Source organism: Falco cherrug, chromosome 3, assembly GCF_023634085.1.
Source record: "Falco cherrug isolate bFalChe1 chromosome 3, bFalChe1.pri, whole genome shotgun sequence".
Classification (NCBI taxonomy): Eukaryota; Metazoa; Chordata; class Aves; order Falconiformes; family Falconidae; genus Falco; species Falco cherrug.
In genome coordinates, this window is record NC_073699.1 from 46,086,481 (window position 1) to 46,108,765 (window position 22,285).

General features: G+C 37.5%; 1 protein-coding gene across 4 annotated transcripts in view; it reads right to left on the reverse strand.

Moving 5' to 3' along the window:
* The window catches only part of CHD7 (chromodomain helicase DNA binding protein 7), a 127,894-nt gene that overhangs the window by 7,534 nt on the left and 98,075 nt on the right, over positions 1–22,285 (reverse strand). For all 4 annotated transcript variants that reach the window (XM_055704495.1, XM_055704496.1, XM_027811100.2 and 1 more), the window contains exons 13-31: positions 21,668–21,844; positions 20,038–20,181; positions 17,396–17,651; positions 12,543–12,753; positions 11,791–11,986; positions 11,406–11,573; positions 10,650–10,829; positions 10,252–10,362; positions 9,938–10,143; positions 8,776–8,975; positions 8,015–8,174; positions 5,059–5,148; positions 4,416–4,519; positions 2,917–3,046; positions 2,564–2,636; positions 2,286–2,340; positions 1,332–1,560; positions 960–1,168; positions 142–819 (exon numbers count right to left, since the gene is read on the reverse strand). In XM_055704495.1, the coding sequence (XP_055560470.1) occupies positions 142–819; positions 960–1,168; positions 1,332–1,560; positions 2,286–2,340; positions 2,564–2,636; positions 2,917–3,046; positions 4,416–4,519; positions 5,059–5,148; positions 8,015–8,174; positions 8,776–8,975; positions 9,938–10,143; positions 10,252–10,362; positions 10,650–10,829; positions 11,406–11,573; positions 11,791–11,986; positions 12,543–12,753; positions 17,396–17,651; positions 20,038–20,181; positions 21,668–21,844 (3,577 nt within the window). The remainder of the gene's footprint in view (positions 1–141; positions 820–959; positions 1,169–1,331; positions 1,561–2,285; positions 2,341–2,563; positions 2,637–2,916; positions 3,047–4,415; positions 4,520–5,058; positions 5,149–8,014; positions 8,175–8,775; positions 8,976–9,937; positions 10,144–10,251; positions 10,363–10,649; positions 10,830–11,405; positions 11,574–11,790; positions 11,987–12,542; positions 12,754–17,395; positions 17,652–20,037; positions 20,182–21,667; positions 21,845–22,285) is intronic.

Consider the following 22,285-nt stretch of genomic DNA (forward strand, 5'->3'; position numbering starts at 1 on the left):
TGGAAGGGTAGAGGAACTGCTACGTGTAGCTTATCCAAAGCTCCATAATAGCTCCATGTGTGCCACTTACCAGCTGGCACAACTTAGAACAGCTGTGGGGCTCATGCTAAGCACACAGAATTGATCTGACCAATGCATTACCTTCAGGTTGGGAGGATTCTTCTGATTTATCATCATCATCCAGTTTCTCCTCTTCATCTTCTTCCGAACCTTTCTCAGAAATAGATTTTGGGTCTACATCTGTACTCATTTCTATGTCTTTCAATTCACATTTAACAGAGCCGGGCTCAGCCTCAGCATCACATTCTGGTTTAGTGTCCTTATCTGCAGTATCTGCCTCCTCTTTTATATCAGACTTTTCTTTGGCTGCTGGATTTTCAGACCCTTCAACTTTAGACTCTGCTTGTTCTGTAGTTTTTTCTTCTTGTACTGGTGTGGACGGGACAACAAGCGGTGTTTGATTGCAGCCAGCACCCAGAGGGTTTACAGAAGAGACAGTATTTGCATGACCTGTCCCTCTGTTTTGAGCAAAGTTTTTGTGAGCCTCAAGAAAAGAGAGTTCAGGATCATTCAGAATGTGATAGTCTGTCCTACTGACTCCATGTTTAGCAGCACCAATCAGTAAGTCTTTGTCATGTTTACCACACTCCCACCACTCTGGCAGGTCCAAGCTTGGTTGGCAAAGTTTTAGCCTCTCCCCCAACTGTGGGTGATGGAGAACCTGTTCACGGATTTTCCGCAACAGTTCTATGCGATATAAAGTTCTAGAAGCACGCTCTTCTGTGATTGGCTCAATCATAGTGGAAAGATCAGGTGGCTCTGCAATGACACCAATTTGTGTTGTTTAACATTGATTAAATGTACACATAGTTCAAAATCATTACACCTGGGCATTAAGTTTTAACAGTCCCACTGTCTCATAACAGTCATGTTGATTTCTACTGTCAGTTAAAACTTACCATCATCTGGTTTGACTGGCATTCGGCACACTCGTCTACACATATTCACAAAGCCATTAAAATACTTTTCCAAGCTTTCATCAGACTTTTTATCAAGCCTGGCAAATGCTCTGAATTGATTCCAGTCAAATTGATGTTTTACAGGATCAAAAATAATTCCAAAAGTAGACACCACACGATAAAAATCAGCTTCTTCTCTTCTTGTCCACCTAGTCAAGGAAGAAGCAAGAGAAGTGAGGCCACTGAATAAACAAGAGTCCAGACATAGTTTGGATGCCCCAAAACCCCCTTAGTTTATTCTTTCAAAACAGAAGAGTGGTACTGGTGGGCACAAGCTCAAGATTTAAAGAAAGATATCACTGAGAAACTCACTTTTGTCGTTTTTCAGTTATTATAGCTTCCCTTTCTGCTTCCAGTGCTCTCACTTCTTCCCGAGGCCGACGTCTCCTGCGGTCAGTCTTCATTAGTGCCTCTTGCCTCATTTGTTGCCTTTTATAGCTGCGCTGATAGGCAGTAATGAGGCGACGCAGACGGGTAGTCAGGGTTGAAGTGTTGGGCCAGTAGAGTTGGCCTAACTCAGCATTGCTTTCAGTGTGTTTGTCTAGAGAATAGAGAAGTATTTGTGCACTGCAAACCCACTGCTAAACATTTCAAAGTTTCTACAGCTATAACTGGATTCCTGTTTATCAGATAAGAACATAGGCCTTGTTAATACTGGTGCATAACAAATCAGAAAACAGGGTAACTGCATGTTGGTAGGAGATAAAAAAAAAATAGCATCAAACCACATCCAACTCTTAAGAACTCAGAAATGCTTGTGAAGCATTCAGAGATAACCATCAAGCATTACTATTCAATGTTATGAATGCAAACATATGAATACTGGAAGTATTAAAATTAATGCAATGCATCTTTAAATATATTACGAAGATTGTTCTACCTCTGAGGAAACACCTACACTTACGATTTCCCACTTTATTATTCTCACTTAAACTTGGCAGTTTTCCTCCATACTGAGGAAACAACATATCTATAACTTCCAATATTATCTCAGCAAAACCATCAACGGCTGCATTATGAAACATCCGGTCTTTATCATCACAGTTTCTACTATGTGATTAGAAATCCAGAAAGCCATAATGTGGATTATGCAAAGACAGTAAATAATTGTTTTGAAAGATGTGAAATGTGAAGAGACTTGGCAGTAAAAAGCTTACTGTGATGTTTTCCCAAAACACCACCTATCCCCTCATGTGGCAGTATGAACAGTCCACCTTTCACTAAATGGTGCATTTTTGCCTTTTAATTTCTTTGCTATACTCTTACTTGGGTGTATTTCTATGGACTCCTCTTTGTCTTCCGGAGGCGAGTTTGCAAATTCCTTGGGGAGAAGAGAGAAGTTATTTTAGTTTTCAGTCTTGACCATATGTTATCATTTCAGGAGAAAAATACGTCATCTCCCAAACACAGCCGCAAACAAGTGTTTTGTTGTAAGCTGTGTTTATCTGGTAGCTCTTAAAATGAAGAGGTGCACATGAAAATAAACAGGGAGAATCAGTTATAATTATATAACTTTGTAATTACAGAAAGTTGGAAGTTCTTACATCAATTTCATCCTTGAAAGGAGTTCTGGTTGGCTTATATTCTGGATCTTCATCCTCTCTGTCAAATTCACCACTATAAAATATTTAAAAGAAAATTTTTCAAGAAATATATTGGTTTTGAGAGGAGGCTGATTTTCTGGACAAAAGCAAAAAAGCTACAAAAGCGATCAGTATGGTGTACCAAATTACACATTCGCATTTCATGCTCAACTGTGTAAACAGTTCTATGTACTTTTTACATCATACAATCACTTCAGATCCTCAGGCAAGATGTAAGAAAAATACGACATATGAATTCATGCCAACATATACAATGCTGATAAAGTTTATTAATTTTTTCATGTCCTCCTTACCCATCACCACCATCTGCTAACATGTCTGTCCCTCTCTGTTCAGCAGCTATGGCCTTTGCATCAGGCATGCCAACCCGCTCCAGAAAGCACAGCGCTGGATCAGCTCTCATAGAATTGTACTTCTCATAACCTGCATGCAGAGTGTGAGACAAATTTTTTTAAAACCTGTGACCAGCTGTGAATAGAACAGGTTTAGGGAGCAGAAGTACAATTTTCTAGATTAACTTACTTATTTTTAAATAAAATAATGAAGCTGTCACCGTGCTGGAAACAACCCATTTCATTCACGTAATGAATTTTACATATTGGCAAATTCCATCAGCACAGAAGTATTTTCACATCAGTAACATTAAAAAATAGTAGGATACTGAAGAAAGAATTCAATTTAATGTCTTTATAAGGTGAACTAAAAATCTTTCACAAGTGAAAAACTTCAAGTTTTCTACACAACTTTCGCAGTGGTTCTCCACATTTAATACTCCCTACTGGAAACATGCAGATGCAAATGGGAACACACACACATGTATTTTCTATAGCTCCAGCCCTGCTGGAACCCTCACAATGTAGGCTGCAAAAATGCTGTATACATGGGTTATACGTAAGGCCAACGAACCTGTCTTATTAGGTTTAGGATGATGCATGTCAGTAAGATGACACTGTTCCCTCTATGGTTTTCAAACTGCTGTTTGCTTTTTTACTGCCCAAGTTGACTAGATGGAAAATGGCAGATCCCAACAGTGCACTGCAGGAAAATGATTTTTAGACTAGACTTGCCTCAGCTGAGCCCACAACACAGAGCTGCTGTACATAGGCAGAACAGCACAATTCAATTAGGATTTGTACTACAACACACTGCTCCTAACTGCTGTAGAGCCTCAAGCCAAACTGTAATCATGAAAGGTTTTATAAGCCATCATTCTCCCCTTTAGTCAGGCTGGGCTGCTGAGAATACCTCTGCGACCTCCAGAGAATTGGGATTATAATCAGGAATCGCTCACTGTATATATCATGCCAGCTCTGCATCCCCAGCCTTTCAAAGTTAACAAGGCTGCATCCCACTCAAGGGAGCCGGGAGTTCTCAACACTGACATTTGTGAAATATTGCTTGGAACAAAGCCCAGGAGGCACTTGTACAGATTAATAGCAGAGGTTAAGCCCACCGTCCACTTTGACACTGGTTGGCAGAGTTAGCAAGTGAAGCAGTGCTGGAAGCAAAGTTTATGGAGATCTATCTTACTATTTGGCTATTATTTAAACAAATATGGTTTTGTTTTATTTACAGCCATGAAAGTAATGTTTTCTTCTCAAATGTTCTGCAAACATTTAAAAACAGCATCTGATATTTACAGCTCATATTAGGTTTTTAATGCAGGCAAGAAAAAAAAGGGAGATACAAGCCAACAGTTCTTTGGAACAATGCTTGTTAATATTATGACTGAACAGTCCTACACACAGAAAGCTTTACAACTGAGTTTTGTTCAGAGTGAGACATCACTTACCGTGTTTGAATACTCCAATTAAAAGGGATTTATCCGCCTCCTTATCCCACCAGTCTGCAGGAACTTCAGCATGGAATGGCTCAGGTATCCATACATCTACTTCACTGTGAAAACAGCATTATATACATTCTCAAAGCTATTACGAGACAAAGATGTTTGAAGAAAAAAAAAAGTGGTTCACAATGTTCTGTAAATATGAATTTTGAATGAGGAAAAAACACCCAAACACAACATAGAAATTGAAATACCTTGAAAAATAATTAGGATGGTTGAACAAACTGAAAACAAAACCAAAAAAAACCCCCCACAAAAAAACTCCAAAGATCAGGCTATTTTGGGAGTGGAATGCCAATGGTTATTCCAAATAAGATTCATTTAAGGTCTTAGTATATTTTTTTTTATTTTTTAAATTGAGATAGAATGATCCTTAAATATTAGCAGAACTGAAAATCCACTTCTGTAATTTCTCACATTTTCCTCCCACAAGAAAATTACTGTGCCTGATAAAATAATAAGGCTGTTTGAGAACACAGACATTTAAGAGATAAAGTGCGACAACCTTTAAACGCTGCATTATTACAGTATGTGTACTTTATAAAAGCCAGCGTCATAAAGCAAAAAATAAACCTGCACTTGCACTAACCTTGAGTCAGCACCCTCTAAGATCTTGTCTGCTTGGTCCCCTATAACTTCTTGTCGTAGATAGTAGAGCATGCGGACACGCAGCAGGACCCTGGAGAGGAAGGCAGAGGGGGGAAAAAGTTCTTAACTTCAGGACTGTTTGCCAACAGTGGCTTTTGGCAGCTGCTGCTGTTCATCCATCATCCTGCCAAGGCTGATTAGCCATGCTGTATGGTAGGCTTGAAGCGTGACAGATGGTGGCACATAATCACCTCTGTGTGGTGCTTTCTGCTGGCTTCCAACAGGCCTGCCTGGCAACTGCTTACACTGCACAGAGAGGGACCCAGCTCAGCCCAGCCCCGGCGCATTTCATTTAGTTCTACCTAGTGCAGCTTGTGAAGTTTAGACACGTACTCTACCACTGCCTCTGAAGTATTGAAGCAAGTTTGTAAACAACTGAGCAGATGGCTTTCAGTAACTGTTCTGCTTCATTATCTCATAAAATTTCCTCAGCTGCTGCCTTAATACCATTTTTGGAAGCACATCAGAAGTTGTAGGAATAAACGAGATATAAAATCTGGTTTTACTACCTTACAATAAACCCTCAATATGGAATGTCAGGTTTTTCAGATTATACAACTTTTTGCTTCCGAGAATGAGGGGAAAAAATAATCCCCCATTTCCCCTGGGAGATATTAACTATTTTTACTCTTCATAGCTCAAACTGCCATTTAATTTTACCTGTGCACAACCTAACTGCTACAAGGAAGTGAAAAATCCTCATTGCCCATGTTTATTTTTCCCCATTTCTGCAATACTACAGTCATTTTTGGAAGCGCTGTAAGGTGTTATGGTCATACTTGAAGCTGGCAAGAGAGAGAATGTCAGACTGGCTTTTCAAGGAGACTAGAAAAGAGGTCATCCTTTAAAAAAAGTAAAGTATCTACCTGAAAATGATCCTGCTCTCCTATGTTTACCCAATTCAGGGCACCCCCTGCTGCCTAGTTCATGAAGTAAAATCAGTACCAACTAAAACGGAGATTACTCAGCTTGCCCTCTCACTGTACCCATATCCATCACAGCAACTGTTGAATTACTGCGGCTCCTGGTACAGCAAGGGTGACCAGGGAAGCAGTAATATGATCACCCACTTGCATGAAAAATTTAGACCACCACCAGTTTTGGGAGCTCCTCAGTAGAGATTTGATGGAAGTAGAGCAATGCCCAGTTTTACATGTTATTCAAGCAAACTCTGGAAGAGCAGGGATTTGAATGAAGGTCGTATGTCTGCAATTCAAAACAGGTCAGACTTGCTTCTTTTAGTATGCATGATACCAGTTAAGGTGTCCCTGCTCTCTGTGTGGCTATGTAAATAAGCTGTTGAGGGTCTCTATCATCTTAGTATTAAGCAATAACAGCTGTTACGTCAAGCCAAAGAAGAGGAGCAGGAAAAAAACACCCCAACATAAAAACAACAAAAAAAACACCAGAGGTTCTTTGCACCTTTCAGGAGTTCTATGCAGTAAACCAGCATGTATGTTACATGAGGACAGGAGACTAGTATCCTTGAAATTGTTCTACTGTATTATTACAGACGCAGTGTTTTTAAAATGAATTTATGTCTGATCTGCAAAGTGATATAACAAGTAATGAAGACATGTTACCTGGGAGATTAAAATAACGTTACAGTAAAGAATTTAATTACTTTACGAGCAAGAGAAATGTAATAACAGATCTGACTAACCGTTCAGAAAAAAAATCAGAAAGCAGTTTACTTGGAAGTGCACTTGCTAACGTAATTCTGTAAGTATCTGTTTTCATCAGTTGAGAATTAAGCTTGATTAGCATTTGGACAGGAGCTAATAAACCCCTTAAATACCTTTCCTCCTTCACATCACACCCCCTATTGACAGGCCATAGGTACTTTTCAAATCAATAATGTCTTTCCAATAACAGTATTAGTAAGACATATTGTATATTAAAACACAAAAGTAATGATGACCTTTCAGTAGCGCTGCATTACGTCTGTATGGTATATATACAACGAAGAGTGTAAGTTTAAAAACAAAACAACTCCCCAACCCCAAAAATCAAACCACCTCCTCCCCAACCCCAAAACAAGGGATTTTTGGGACAAGAGTTGGGTTCAATGTCTATGATGGAGAATAAAGCACAACTCAGATGGAGAACCAGGACGCTATCAGAGGAAGCTGACATAAAAATAACTAAGATATGACATTCTTTTAGCCTTTTTTTTTTCCTTTTTGTAAAGAAGAGAATATCTTAAGAGATATTCATGCAACAATAAGCCAACGTAACATCCAAATCAAAATACAATTATCTTTATCCCCAAAGGCCTTCAGTTTAGTAGTATGTTTAGAATTTCAAAAATCAAGTCGAGGCACTGATTCAGGCAAGACAACTCAGAAATTTTATCGCAAGCAAAGGAGAAAAATATTCTGTATAACGTGGAAAGCAAGAGAAGAAGGGAGAAAAAGAACGAAGAGAACACACACACGAACTACTGCAAGAAACTTTGGAAACTAAGAACTGGATATTTGAGTTTAACATCTAAGAAACAGAACTTTAAGGACATCAGCCTGAAAGACCCCACAAGAAGGGTAAGAAACAAACAGCTTTTGTTTAAAGACAGCCAATTGTCAAGAGAAATAGACTTAGTGTAGGGATATAGTCTTTCCTTTATATGGCAAAAAGAATAACTTCATCTGATTCCATTCTTATTTAGTAAGCAGAAAACAATTTTCTTCAGAACTGCACTGATCACTCATAAAGAGCTTACAGAAGTACCCAGATATCTGTTAAGATGATTATCCCCAAATTAAAAAGTAATAACGGCCTTTACATCCTATTAAATGGCCCTCTGTTCTATAAAAATATCCAGGAGTAGTCATGGACTTTTCAAAAGCATGTAGCAAAAAAACCAATCAACTCCAAATGAAACATTCATTAGTACTTACTTATTACAGTGATGTTTGAGATGTTTCCTATAGCTGTCTTCTTGAAATAATACATCTGGATTACAGGTTGCGAGCCAATCGGCGTCTTGCAGCATTGGCTGTGAACTCTGTGCTTTTACTTTCTTGCCTTTCCTCCCTCTGGGCACTGGTGCAGACAGACCTACATAAAACCCCAATATTTCTCACACAATCCGAATAGAAAAGCCCTCACCCTAAACTGCATTACGAACATACATTTAAAGCTAAGTATCGCTACCATGTTAATTCCCTTGTGGGCAACATAACCATCAAAAACTGAACAGCCATATAATTTACTACAGAAAATTGCAAATAACAAAATCAACCAAAACTTTCATGCAAATTTAGGTGTGAAGATTTCAAGAATTCAGCACACTAGCCAGAAAATGGTGTTATATAAATATTTCTTGTAAAAGCTCTCATGAATCTGAATAGCCATAAGGAAACAAGCTTTCTGATTTATGGCAATTCAAAAGAGATTAAGTCCAGCAGTAGGTGCCACTTAAAAATTATGCTAGAATATTTGTTCAAAACTGATTTAAGGAAAGAGCACTGCATTCTAGAAAGTGTCTGAAGGAGTCTTCCCCTTTAAGTACAGACCAAGTCAAAGCCCACCTTACTCATAAAATGTGACAAGATCCTACGACATGTCAGAATGGCTATAGTTTAAACTAAATACATAGCATGACTGAAGCAATTCTTTCCTATTTACTAGCATCATTATTTGATTGTGGTAGACATACCGGAATGATTAACCAAAGCTCGAGTTTGCCCATCTGCAGTTGGAGTGATCAGATCCCAGATGAAACTTTTGATATTTTCATCCCCTTTGTAATGATTAAGACAATATACCAGGATAGTCCGGCAGATGGTTTCCACATCTTGTTCTGTTAGCTGACGTTTATAGCGCCCATGTGAGAGGATGTCAGTCCACCGACCCCAGCTATAAGAAAAATATGTTCAATACAACAGCCAGGACACTGGTATTATAATCTGTGACTTTCAGTTTAACTCCTCGTACCAAGCAAGGTGGGACCTCCTGCGTTAGCACTAATGAATTCTGCATTTGCAGGTTACGTCAGGGAATCCAACCTCCAGCACCAAAGAGTTGAGAATGTTTATTTTACAGAACAGGCAATAAGTTCACTGCTCGTAAAGCTGCAATTGAACTACACTCAAAATAATAAAGTACATATGTTTAACTCTAATGGTCCCAATAAGCTACGAATAGGAAATTCAACCAATTCCTACAGTCATGTGATTTACAGAATCATTCTTATTTTGATCCTGAAATCCATTATTACCAATTGTTGTACGCAACTTCCTAAAATAAAGACAGTCATTCTGAAGCCCACCGCGTTAGCAGTCAAATACAGCTGCTTGCTTGCAAAGAGATAAAATTCAAATTTGTAAATCCAATGGGGAAAATTATAAAGTATCAAATAGCTGAATTTAAGTGGTGCCAAAATACCAGAATCTATGTTGAAAACCTCTAGATTGACTGTCAATTTCACAACCACATTGTTCTTTATAATACACTTTATTATTCTCCACAACACTTAGAAAAGAGATTAAACCTTGGTAACTCAGGAATTCTTTACACTACGGAGAAACCAGAAACACATATTTCATCATCACAGAACTATGTATTTTACCAATGAGTTTATAGGCATCTGAGACACATTCGGATACTTTAAGCTAAATAACATATATAAACAGCTTTATATATACATACATAGCAACTTAAAATCTCACTGATATGTATACAGCATAATGAGGTAAGGTTACACAGAGTAAGAGATTATGTGAACATGTCCAAGAGAGGGATGAGTTATTTACTATGTACCATTACCATATTTTCAGTTCTTTAGCCACAATCAATATATATAATCTGTATAACCTTACCCATAAACCAGCAAGTTCTTCTCCACCCTGAAACATTCACTTCTTGCATAACCCTGTGATTTGTCCTGAGGCCTACGAGGCTTTGTGCTAGGCTTTTCTTCAGAATCACTTTCCAGGTCTGAAAACTCCATCAGTTCATCCTCTTTGACTGCACTGTAAAGTCTGGTTTGTTTTCTTACTCTTGGTGTGTCAATAACCAGATTATTCTAAAATTAAAATGAAAATGTAGAAATTTAGGAGGGGGGGGGAAGAAATCTTCAATTAAATTACTGAACAATTACATTATTGTACTAGAACTATCATAAAGCTCTTACCCTTCCATTTAAAGCATCAATATCCAGCTCAGCTTTCTTTGCCCACTTCTGCCAAAAATTAGGGTCATCCAAGGAAATGTCTGTCCTGTTCCCAGATGCAACAAAACTAGCCTAGTAATGTGAAAACACATGCATTGGTTTCTTAACTGCATGCTACAAATAACACCTATTTTCACTGCTAAGTACAACACTTAGGACTTACAAAGTGGTAGTTTCAAGAAAGAAAAAAGGTAAGCCTGGAAACCACCATGACTGGAAATACAGATATCCCACATTTGTGAGGTAAATATCAAAGACAACTACACTGAAAAGCTAAATTGACACGGAAGGCAATTTAACACTACTTCCATTTATCCTGATCATATTTTATTAATTTTCCTCTAAATGTCAATACACACCTTTGCAAATGTTGAGCCTTTTCCTTCAGATTCAATAGTAATTGTGTGTGTTCGCCTTAAGAGAATCTGATCAATATCCTCTTCACAAAACTTAGACCCTTCATCTTCCTCATCCATCAGAGCACCATATGCCCCCTTTCGCAGAAGATCTTCTATTTCTTTCTTAGAAAGCTGTTGCACCTGTAACATGTAAGAAGGGTTTAGTGGTTTTTTGATTTATTTTTTTTACATCAAACAATATGTACATCTGACAGCATAACTGGACTGATTGTCCTCTTATTTAGCATTTTAAGAACTGAAACTCTTAAGATAATGTGGTGTCGATCAATTAAACATTCATGGTGAAGTCACCTTTAAAATAAGAATACAAACAACAAAATGCTTAGCATGAAGTTATATGAGCAGTTTAAATGATTTAATAATTCATTGTCACTGAATCCCTTTACTTTAGGTCTGATGACTGCTAAACTCCTCCTGGGAGTAGATTTAACTTACTAACCTGACAAAAAGCTAAAGCAAAGAAAGTCCAAAGCATAAAGGCTACACCAGAAAAAGCTGACTACAAGATCACCAAAAAGCGCCAGGATCAACATAATGTAAAGGGTGGAATGATGAGAATGGATGGATGAGGATTGAGGGAACATGCCATGCTCCATCTGAAACCCACTGTTCTCCAGCTAAAACGTAAGCAAGCAAGAAAAGTGTTACACATTCACAGCATTTGTTGATTGTGCACCTTAGCGTATTAATTCTCACCCCATTTGTAGCATTTTCTCTTCCGCTCATAGACTGTAGCACAGCCTTATCAAGGCCCAGCTTCAAGCTAGCTTTGTCAAACATTTCCCTTTCATAAGAATTCCTTGTTATCAGCCTGTAAATTTTCACCGATTTGCTCTGTCCTATTCTGTGACATCGTGCCTGAGCCTGATGAAACAAAGACAGATACACAGAGGTAACAAAAGGAAGAAAAAAAAATAATCAATACAAAGAACTTACTTTAAAAGTTATTGCTTTCAATATAAATAATAATCTTTATACTTTCAAGAGAGGGACAACAGATAATTTCTCTTGTAGGTGAAGAAAATTTCACAGCAAAAAGGCAAAGAAAAATTTTCAATAAAATCATCCCTTGTAATATTACCTGGAGGTCATTTTGGGGGTTCCAGTCTGAATCAAAAATGATGCAGGTATCAGCAGCAGTAAGATTAATGCCCAAACCTCCTGCCCTTGTACACAGCAGGAAAACAAACCTATCAGAATCAGGTCTGGAAAACCTGTCAATAGCTGCCTGACGCAAGTTGCCTCTTACTCGGCCATCAATTCGTTCATATGGGTACCTGAAATGAAGATGCATTATAAGGAGAACTGTTTCTTTGTAAGAATATGCAATAACGAAAAAAACAACCAACCAACCAAACAAAAAAGAACAAAAAAAAAGAAAAAGAGGAAAATACGCAACTACAGAACTACAGAGTCAAAAGAACTACAACAGACTGAGTGACTGTTCCTCTACCACTAATTTCATCAGTGGAAGACATACTACTTTGTATCCTGCTTCACATCTTTTGGTAAAGAACAGACTTGTAATCCAAGGAATGAAATAAACATTAAAGCTTAAGCTAAAAAACTCTAGAGCCACTAAAACATTTAACTGAGTAGTGAACTAAGAAGTTTAAAGCTCTCCAGATGAGGTCATTTTGTATTCAGCTGAGACAAAAATCTCAGTACCGGCAACTTAGAGGTATGCTTTTCCCTTTACATTATTTTCTGTAGTGATCTGTCTGAAGTGTTTGAATTTCATTCCTTTTCAATATGGATTACTCACAGGTTAAACACTGTGGCCACTGAGGAAAGCACAGCTTATTTAGAATTGTACTATATTGTTGCTCTCACCGTCTTTGAATGAGGTAGTCTTCCAGTATGTCCAAGCAGCGCACCATCTGGGAAAAGATAAGCACCCTGTGGCCACCAGCCTTCAGTTTTGGCAGCAGCTTGTCAATCAGTACTAGCTTGCCAGCAGCCTGGATCATTGCCTGGAGCTGAAAATCTGGAGAGTCGGCATTGTGTGTTTCTTTAAACTCTTCCAAAATTTTCTCTTCAGCACCTGCAAAGATTGGACAGCAATACATGAACACTGCAAAGGGTTTTATTAATAAACAATGAGCTCGCCTTCAATACCCTATAGAAACTGCAGGAATGTTTTATGCATTATGTGAATAAACATTTATAAAAAATATTAAGCTTAAATTTAAAGCAAACATATACACAAATACAGCATAAATAAAAAGTAACTGTGAACATTCTTTTTTTTTCCTCCCCCTCTTTTAAGCAAGACTAAACCCTTTCCTAAATAAATTCATACAACTATTTGATGCGCTCAATTTAATGAAAATTAGGGGAAAAGATGAAAAAGTAAACCATATTGAAACTGATCAAATGGACTTTCTGCCCCATTTTTAAATACCTCTTTTCCACAGGAAAATACAAGGAATACAAGTCACACTTTATGTCTGTGCCTCCAGAACCAAAACAAGGCTTAAACACGTGCATGACCTGGATCTGATCCTTCCATAATTAATTATAGAATCAACATTCAAACAATGAAAAAACTAACTGGGATGTGTGTGTGTGAATAAGCAGCTGTGAAATTTATTTTACCTTCTATTTACCTTTCTTTTCTCACTGAATGTGTTTTTTTTGTTCAATTTGATGGAACTATCCAATGTATACATTCTTTCCAGAATTAGTCAAAAGATCTTCTTGCCACTCTCTTTGCCTATGAATGACATGCAAATATATCCTTGTACTGCTCATTACCAAAAGACTACAGATCAAGTTTTCGCTTCAACCACTCCTATGCTTTTATCTCATTTTTTATGTCACTTCTACACACAGTGGACTATTCCAAGAATGATCATACTACTATTCTTGGCTAAGTAAATGGTTAGGAATCTTCATTCTAAGCTTACTTCACATCCAAATAACCCTTTTTTGGAGCTGTGTTTTCCAGTCCCTCTGTTTTTTGTTTTTGTTTTAGGTTTTGGTGGTTTTTGTGTGTGTGTGTGTTTTGGTTTGGTTTTTTTTTAAACAAAATGTAGCTCATAAAGTATTCCTGGTTTGTATAATGTTCAGCTTCAATACTGCTTTTGAGTAACACAAGGAAAGGTGGGAGGGTTGGGGGAGGGGCAAAGAACAGCTTACTGCCAGGCTTCTGCTGAGCATCTCTCTCATATCCCAGTTCTAAGTAGATGCCTGTAAACAAACATGCAAACACACCCTCCCTGTGTGATTGCTGGTTCAGTGCCTACTGTAACATGGTGTCTCAACTAGACACCACCCTAAGCAGGCTGACAGCTTTGTATTACTCAATACACTTGCACTACTAGCTTTTACACAACTTAACAGACTCAAGATGTGACTGCACTTGAAGGCAGTTTTACATCCCTGAATTTTCCTTATCTGGATTCCTGACTCCAAGCATTACTGATCCTAATGGTTTGCACATAAGAAAAATAAATCCATGTGAAAGCAGTACAATCAGACACTCCTTCAAGTTCCCTTTAATCATAACACTTCCCTTCCTTGTGAAACGGCCAGAATTTAGGTAGTAAATCTCAGATTCCGTACTGAGCTTAGGCAGTTTCAGGATCTAGTAGGCTATCAAGTAGTTCATATACAGTAACTTCAGCAATCTTTCTTAGTTACATAATTTATTTCTTAGTTAACAGTGATACCCAAATTTAAGTTTCATTACTAAGTAAATCAATATGCAAACACAGCATGTGCAAAAGCAAACGACCTAAGCCAAGCACACCACAACAAACTCACAAACAGGTCTAATGAATGGTGAATTTTCAGTATGAGAGTTCAGTCTCAGGAAAACACACTTCCATAACAGACCATGACCGTCAAAAATCTGCTCTTTCAATAAACCTGTCTGAGCCATATACTGTACAAGACCACCCTGTCTGTTTCATTTCTCCTTGAAATGCAATCAAGTGATGTACACCGAGTAGCCTGTTACACAAAAAGTTACTTGACGTAGTAGCACCTGTAGGTTTGTTACACTAGTTCCTATCCTAGCTGATTTTTAGTAGGGAATGAAAGCAAGGTGTTTGACTGTGTGCTTGGTTCATTAGGGAAACCCCCACTTCCCTCCTAATTAGGAAGACTTCCAGGGCACAAGAGGGCAAAAGGAACAGAGTAAGAAATGTTTCCAGTGTTCAGCACTTTAGGATGTGTAAGTACAAACGCGCTCCCCACTGCTGCCTCTCTCTGAGACAGAGAAAGAGGAATGATGTAGAAGTACTTGAGAATGGTTGCTATGGAGAAAACAAGGTGTCCAGCTCTAAGAAAAATGACAGACAATGCTTTGCCCAAGTTGGTTGGAGAACACACAACGCAGTAACTCCCTCGAGAAGTCTACTCAAAGACAGTCTCAGCAGACCACCATTCTCCCCTCCACAGAACAGATCTACCAATCAAGAAACAAATAAAAAAGCACCTCACATTCAACTCCTACCACACTAATTCCATCATATAACCTTCTATGGCTCTTAACTGAAGATTATCTAGAAGACTTGCTTGCAATTTTGATGCAAAACAAAACATACAGCGTTCTACTTGGATATTCAAATGCACAATGCAGTACTGTAAACTGGGAAAAAAATCACAAAACCTGTAAACTGGGAAAAAAATGAAAAGAATTCAGAGACACCTTTATAAAAGCAGTTCAGTCTCGAGAACCTGCTGCTGCAACAAATTGTTCATCAGGAGAACGCTATACAACATTCTGTACTAGCACTGCAAGACCTCTTGGTACAACTAACAATAAACTCATGCCATCACTCTAAGTATAAAGATGTTAATTATCAATCAACGAAACAAAACTGTAGGCTCAGACAACTACAGGATGTAAGAGTACTTTCTGTCCTAGAACTACAAAGAACATACTTATTTAGTTCCATCCACGCTAATTATAGTTAGGATTTATTTATTTTTCCCTCAAACCTGAAGGCTTGACGTGCCTGTCATATTGCTACATGACACCAAGCAAGTCCAAGTATTCAAAAGTAACAAAAGGGTTATTACAAAAGGCAAAAGCGTTCAAGAGACAAACCCACTTCCCCTTATGAGGGTTAAAATACAGTAATCAAAAAATACTTGAAATTTTCTATATAGCCAACTGGACTTCAGCACTCTTTAACAACAATAAATGATAAAAAACTTGTGAGGGGAGGAAAAAAAAAAGCACTGCTGTAGGCAACACTAAGTTTTGCAACTCATGAACTCTATTTGACAAAACAAAGCGGCAGCAAAATATTCACTTTATTTCCTTTAGCAAACATGAAATAAAGCAAAAATATTGGCATGGTTAAAACTAGCTGAAGATCAAGAAATGTAAAAAGCATCAAGTTCAGAAGCTCATAACCTGAAACATCTAAACCAGTTTCTGACAAACTCATTTATGTAATGGATTTTTTTAAAACAAAGAACAAACAAAAAAAAAACCATCCTACACAAAACTACTTTACTGTATGCTCATCTGAGTTTAGAAATTGAGCAGCCCACCAGCATGACTGGGTTGAAGTACTTTGGAGTAACCCTGTATTAGGTCTTTGGTATAATTGCTTGCGCATGAAATATAACTAGGTGTCATTTCATTAATCAGTTTAAGCATTTATTCTCCCCCCATTTAAACAAAAAATGTCAAGAAAAAATGTAAGCACTGCAATATTGAAGCCATACAATAAAAAAACTGAAATCACATATGGTTCTTGAACAAACCAGTCTTTATCATGATGCTTACAACCAGCATTAAACCAACCATAGCATAAATCATATATATACAGTAAGGAAGAGGAGCTGGGAAACTAGAAACTAGCAGAATGGAACCCTGTATGGAGGCTTGTGTTACATCCTCAAAGGGAAGATCTCCTTTGGCCAACACGCTCAAGTTTAGCATACTTCAGACAGCTGTAGCAAGCTGGTTCATCATATGGTCGGTCACTGGAACAGGGTCCCCAGGTAAGTGGTCACAGTACCACGCCTGTCACAGTTCAAGGAGCATCTGGATGACATTCTCAGTCACGTGATTTAGTTTTATGTAGTCCTGCCAGAAGCAGGGAATTGGACTCAATGATCCTTGTGGATTCCTTCCAGCTTGAGATATTCTGTGATTGTATAGTATTTGCCATGGATAATACTGATCTAAAACCAATAGCATCATACTGAAAACCAGTATTTATCATTAAAGTCTAAGATGACATTTACATTTTTTTTTCTGACTAGTTAGATCAGGAAAACGAACAGACAATACATGGCCATAAAAACAGGCCTGATCTTCCACAAGTTTTATTCAGAAATTTTAAGTTACTATCTCATGAAGTTCTGTGGCAAGAAAATAAGTAGCAGCTAACTAACTCTGAAGAAAAAATTGCCATATTTATGCCAGCAGCCAACAACCTGCATGGTAACTGGAGTCTTGTTCATCAGAAATAACAGAAAGGAAAACTTGACAATACCAACGCTAAGTCCATCAGGGCTAGGAAGCCTTGGAAAAAATGTCTTCAAAAGCAATGCCATCCTGGCTAGCAGATATCCATACCAAAGAGAACTTAAAAGGTTATCTCACTTTTCTACTTAAAATAAATACCTAAGTAAGAAGTCACACTAGGACATAATTTCTAACTCACTGAACTTCCTTACAACCATTTGTCAAATGAGGAGAAAAACAGGCAGCCTACCATTAATAAGGTATGGATGATTGCAGCATTTCCTTAGTTCCATCATAGTGTTTAAAAGATTCGGTACATTTGCCTGACCTCCACCCTTGGAAAGAAACGTGAAATTCTTTTCAAGAATAGCACGGTAGTATTTCTTCTGAATATTCGTCAGCTCAACTTCAATGATGGTTTCCTCTTTGGGGGCCAGGTTCTTTTCTACATCCTCCTTGAGACGTCTCAACATCATCGGCTTCAAAATAGCTTGGAGTTTTTGCACCTAGGAAACATGTCTTTAGTAAATGACTGAAACTGCAAGGCTTTAAATATTTATTTTTCAGTTTCCTTAATTCTAAAATCCCTGTTTCCTACCTCAGATCCCATGTAGAGAGCATTTATAAAAACATCTTTCCTCAGTGACCTAAAGACTGAGTTCTCCTTGTTAACTCAGTGGCATATACATTTCTAAAGTAAATTTTTAGCATGCGACCCTACTGCTTACTGCATGTTAATAAACAGACCTTCCTTAGAACTATCCTTCTGAACAAGGACAGTACTGCACACCAGTCATCCAGAGCTAACCCCAAGTAAGCAGAGCTATATAAGCAAATCTGACTGTAAGATTGAGTTTTGCAGTTAACTTCTGGACACTAAACACAGTGTTTAAAGCTGTTTTACTTCTTTATATATCTGCTTCTAATTCTTCTCTTATTTCCCTAGTTTTGACATCCACTGAAATAGAAAAACTATTTAGGCTTGGTCTCAAAATGAAAACATTTATTTTTGTAAATTTTTAACGCACTGATCATTTTAGTGTCTCCAGGTCTTGCAATATATACTTTGAGACATATCCTAAACAGGGAAGGGGAGAATTAATGTCTATTTTCCTTAAAAAAACCCCAAAACCAAACCCAAAAAACAACCAAATTTTGTCAGATTTTTGTAAAGTCCTTTACATAAAAAGCTCCAACATATTCCATATAGAAACAGACTGGAGTTTAGGGTTGTTTTAGGTAGTCTGTCAAAGTAAAAACCACTTGTGTTGAAAAGCTGGTAATTCACCCTGAAAATAGTTATCATGTCCTGATGCAGAGCTGCACAGCAGAAACACAAAGAAACACTTTGCACAGCAAAGACACTTTCTCCTGAATTCACATAATCCCCTTAATAATAAAGCAACTTTAGGAGAAAAAGATAAATTAGTACAAAGGGATGAACCATTAAAAAAAATACATGGAATAGGACTGCAAAGAATGGAGAAAACCCAATTCATTAACACATAATCTCTCCCATCACTTGAAAGATAAATTCTAAAACATCTAATGGTGTGTCAGCAAAGAAGGCAGTTCTTCTACAACTTATTGGCCCAAGCAATCCAGGCTCCAATTCTGTTCATGGCTGATGGCATTATTTTAGCAATATTTCCCTGTATGGCTTCAAAAATTCCCAGTTCAGCTCTGCTGACATTTTGAGCTGGCCAGACAAAAGCTGAGAGTTAGGATATATTAACTCCAGCTTAAACACTGTATTAACGGGACTACATGGCTTCTGGATCAGAGCTGGCTCACTTCCAGTCAGGTCAGAGTCCATTCTGACTGGCATGCAACTGCCTGCACAATCTGTGGAAACATATCCTATGATTCCCGTGGGACATGCTATGATTTTTCCAGGAGGTAAGGGGCTAGGGGAGAGCTGGTTTGTAATTTAGACTATTACCTATGAAAGAATGGAAGAGTTGCTCTCAAGGAAAGTTAACAAATTCAAGCAGTCAAAAGTTAGAAATACCAGAAATTGAATTTTCAGACAAAACCAACAAAGCTGCACACCAAAATGCATGCAGTCATAAATTTACTTTATCACAGGGTACAAAGGGCCCAATTAAGGTGCCTAAATTAAGATGCCATGCTTCAGTTAATTCCTAATGTTAAGGTGACTGGCCTGTTACCTATTGACTTTTTAAAACATTTTCCTGCATACAAGATGACATTTAAATTTTATATATAAATCATGATACATAAATCATATATGATCATGAGAAGCTTTTACATTTTAGATCTAAAACATGCTGCACTGAGGTCTTTCATTTTGCATTGATTTATGCACTTCTTTTATTGCACAGCCTGAGAAATCTGTTTCCGAGTCAGTCAAAAATTTTTCTTTCCATTTGGTTACCTCTTGCTAAACTAGGTTTCAAATATGTTCTTGTTTGCACAGAAGTCATTGATAAAACTCTCAGATGTTAACTCCACAGAAGTTACAGAGGACAGTCTCCTCACGCTGATACTGAGGCTTAAGGAAGAATGTCAACTGACAAATTCATTCTTTTAGAGTGAACAAACAATTTAAAAATATTTTCATCCAGCAACTGTTAGAAGACACCCCACTCCCCATTTTCAAGTAACACATTTCAATGAGAGGAAACTTTCCCTGTTTCTGCATGACCAATGGACAAAGGATAAAACCCTCAGTGATAAGGCAAAAAGCCTTTTGGTCAAAAGCAAAAAACTTAACAAAATGAAACCAAACAAAAAACCAGGGATAAAACTTTTTGGATCTTCCAAAAAGTAAATAGCTATTATTCGTAAAAACAAGTGAAGTTCAGATATAATAAAATGGATAAATTCACTCTACCTAAATAAAAAAGTAAGAATGAAGGAGAAGTTTACCTGTTCTTCAGTTTTCAGATCACCAAATTCTTGCATGAATGTGGTTTCTGAGGGGAAGCGACCTGGTTCCAAGAAGTGAAGCAAGCTAAATAGCTCTTCTACTGTGTTTTGCAAAGGGGTTCCAGTAAGCAGCACTTTATGTTCCTGAAAGGTTAAGAAATAGCTGCCTTTGAATCTATCTAAATTAATTTTCAATGGAGAAATACATATAGGAAGGAAAAATATTTGTGTATCTCTCATCTTTGCTTCCCTCCCCTCACCCTCCCAACTACTTACATATTGCACAAAAGACACAAAATGTCTTTTCAAGACATATCTAACTAGTATTCTGGCCTTCCTTCAGTGATAGCCCAGGAAAACACTCTGCTACTTAAGCACCTCCAAAACTCCTCCAGATAAAGATGAGATTTTACTGATCCCAGCTGTTTCACAAGTACAACGAACTTTAAATGGCAAAACAACAGCTGAATTTATCCCATCACTTCCAGTATAAATCCATCGATTCACCACACCTCCAATAGACTCAGTGCATGAATCTCTTCAGGGCAGGTGTAAGTTTCTAACACAGGAAAACCTGAAGTAGAGTCTTACTTTCCATCTACACACAACAGAGCATAAGACTGGCAGAGACAAGAGTAAAAGCTGCATACTGCTTTACAGGAGGAGCCCAGAGAGTTTAAGAAACTACCCAAGGTCAAAAATGAATTTAGTAGAACATGAACTGAAGTAAGACATCCCTGATCTCCACCTATAGCCACACCTATAAGTTCAGCTTTCCTCTAATAGCAACCATAATAAGAAAAACAAATTGTATACAGCATTTTTACAAACTTTCATTCACTAAGTCTTCAGACTCCTTCAAGAAAAGTATTGTTTAACAAACGGAAAAAGAAACTAAAAGCAACCTATAGGTCACCAGTGATTGCGCAAGCTAATGTTTATTCCTCTTTATCATCAGAAATAAGACATCCTGAGTTCCAGGTTTTAGCTTGGCACGATGGCATTCCTCTCCCATTTTTAAAGAATCTTCTGGTCAGGAAAAAAAGTAATTATTATTTTGCCTTTAAAATGGTAAAACCTTTAAAAACCATCACCTTATTTTTCTCTGTGTGCTTAATACATGTATTTTGTGTATATAACATTTATATTAGCATCAGAAATCAACTCACTTTTCCCTTCCTTAGTCAGCCTGAAAGAACATCCTTATGGCCACAAAATAACTTAAAATTAGAGTTGACATTAATGCACAGCAGTTTAAGTCTCATACCTGTATTTGGCCACCTGACCACATTATACCTTTAAATAAATGTCTATGTGAAGAAATGACTATGGAGTAAGTCACATAAAAAGAGAGAAAGGAAAGCACGAATTTACCCTGATTATCTTAACAGAATCCACATAATTCTAGGTCTAAACCAAAGAAGAGACTTAGGAAACGTCAGCACTCCAAAACCGAAGGTATGCATATGCTTCTAGGTATTTTAAAGACTTTCTTATGTGTCCCTCATTCTTCTTAGCACTTGATGATTTTACTTGAGAAGAAAACCTTTTATTTCACTTTGTGATGCAACTGTAGATAAGGAGTAATAGAAACACAGAAGATGCAAATGTAAGAGATGTACACACTAACCAGGTCCATCATCTTGAGGCCTTCCAAAAGCTTACAGTTCCTGTTTTTCAGCCTGTGAGCCTCATCAATGACCACACAACGCCATGGAATGTTACGCAGCTCTGGGCAGTCAGTCAAGATCATTTCAAATGTTGTGATAATGGCATGGAACTTGTAGGACCCCTTTATCACACGGCCCTAAAAAGAACAGAAAAAGTTGAAGTAAACTCCCTGGCAAAGAAAGGAAGTACATTTGTTTCATTTTCAAAATTCATTCTATAAAAATACAGAACGGTACAATGGGCAAGATATTTTAAGTAAATGTAGTCATTACCATTGATTCAATGAGGGAATACAAATGTGTAATTTACTACTGGTTTCACGCTAGCTATGTTTTTAATCCTGTAAAAAGGTTCACACAATCATTGCATATTCTTTACAAACATGTTATAGAAGTATTTCAGTCATAATTCATATGGATTATACTAATGCCTTGAAGCATTAATGTATTGCTGCAACATTCACGTAAGGTTTTCAGATTCTGTCAAGAGAATTTTCTTTTAAGTCAAAGGTGTGTGATGGTCATCCCAAATGATCCAAATAAGCCCGAAGTATGTTAAGGCTTCATTTTTATTACCA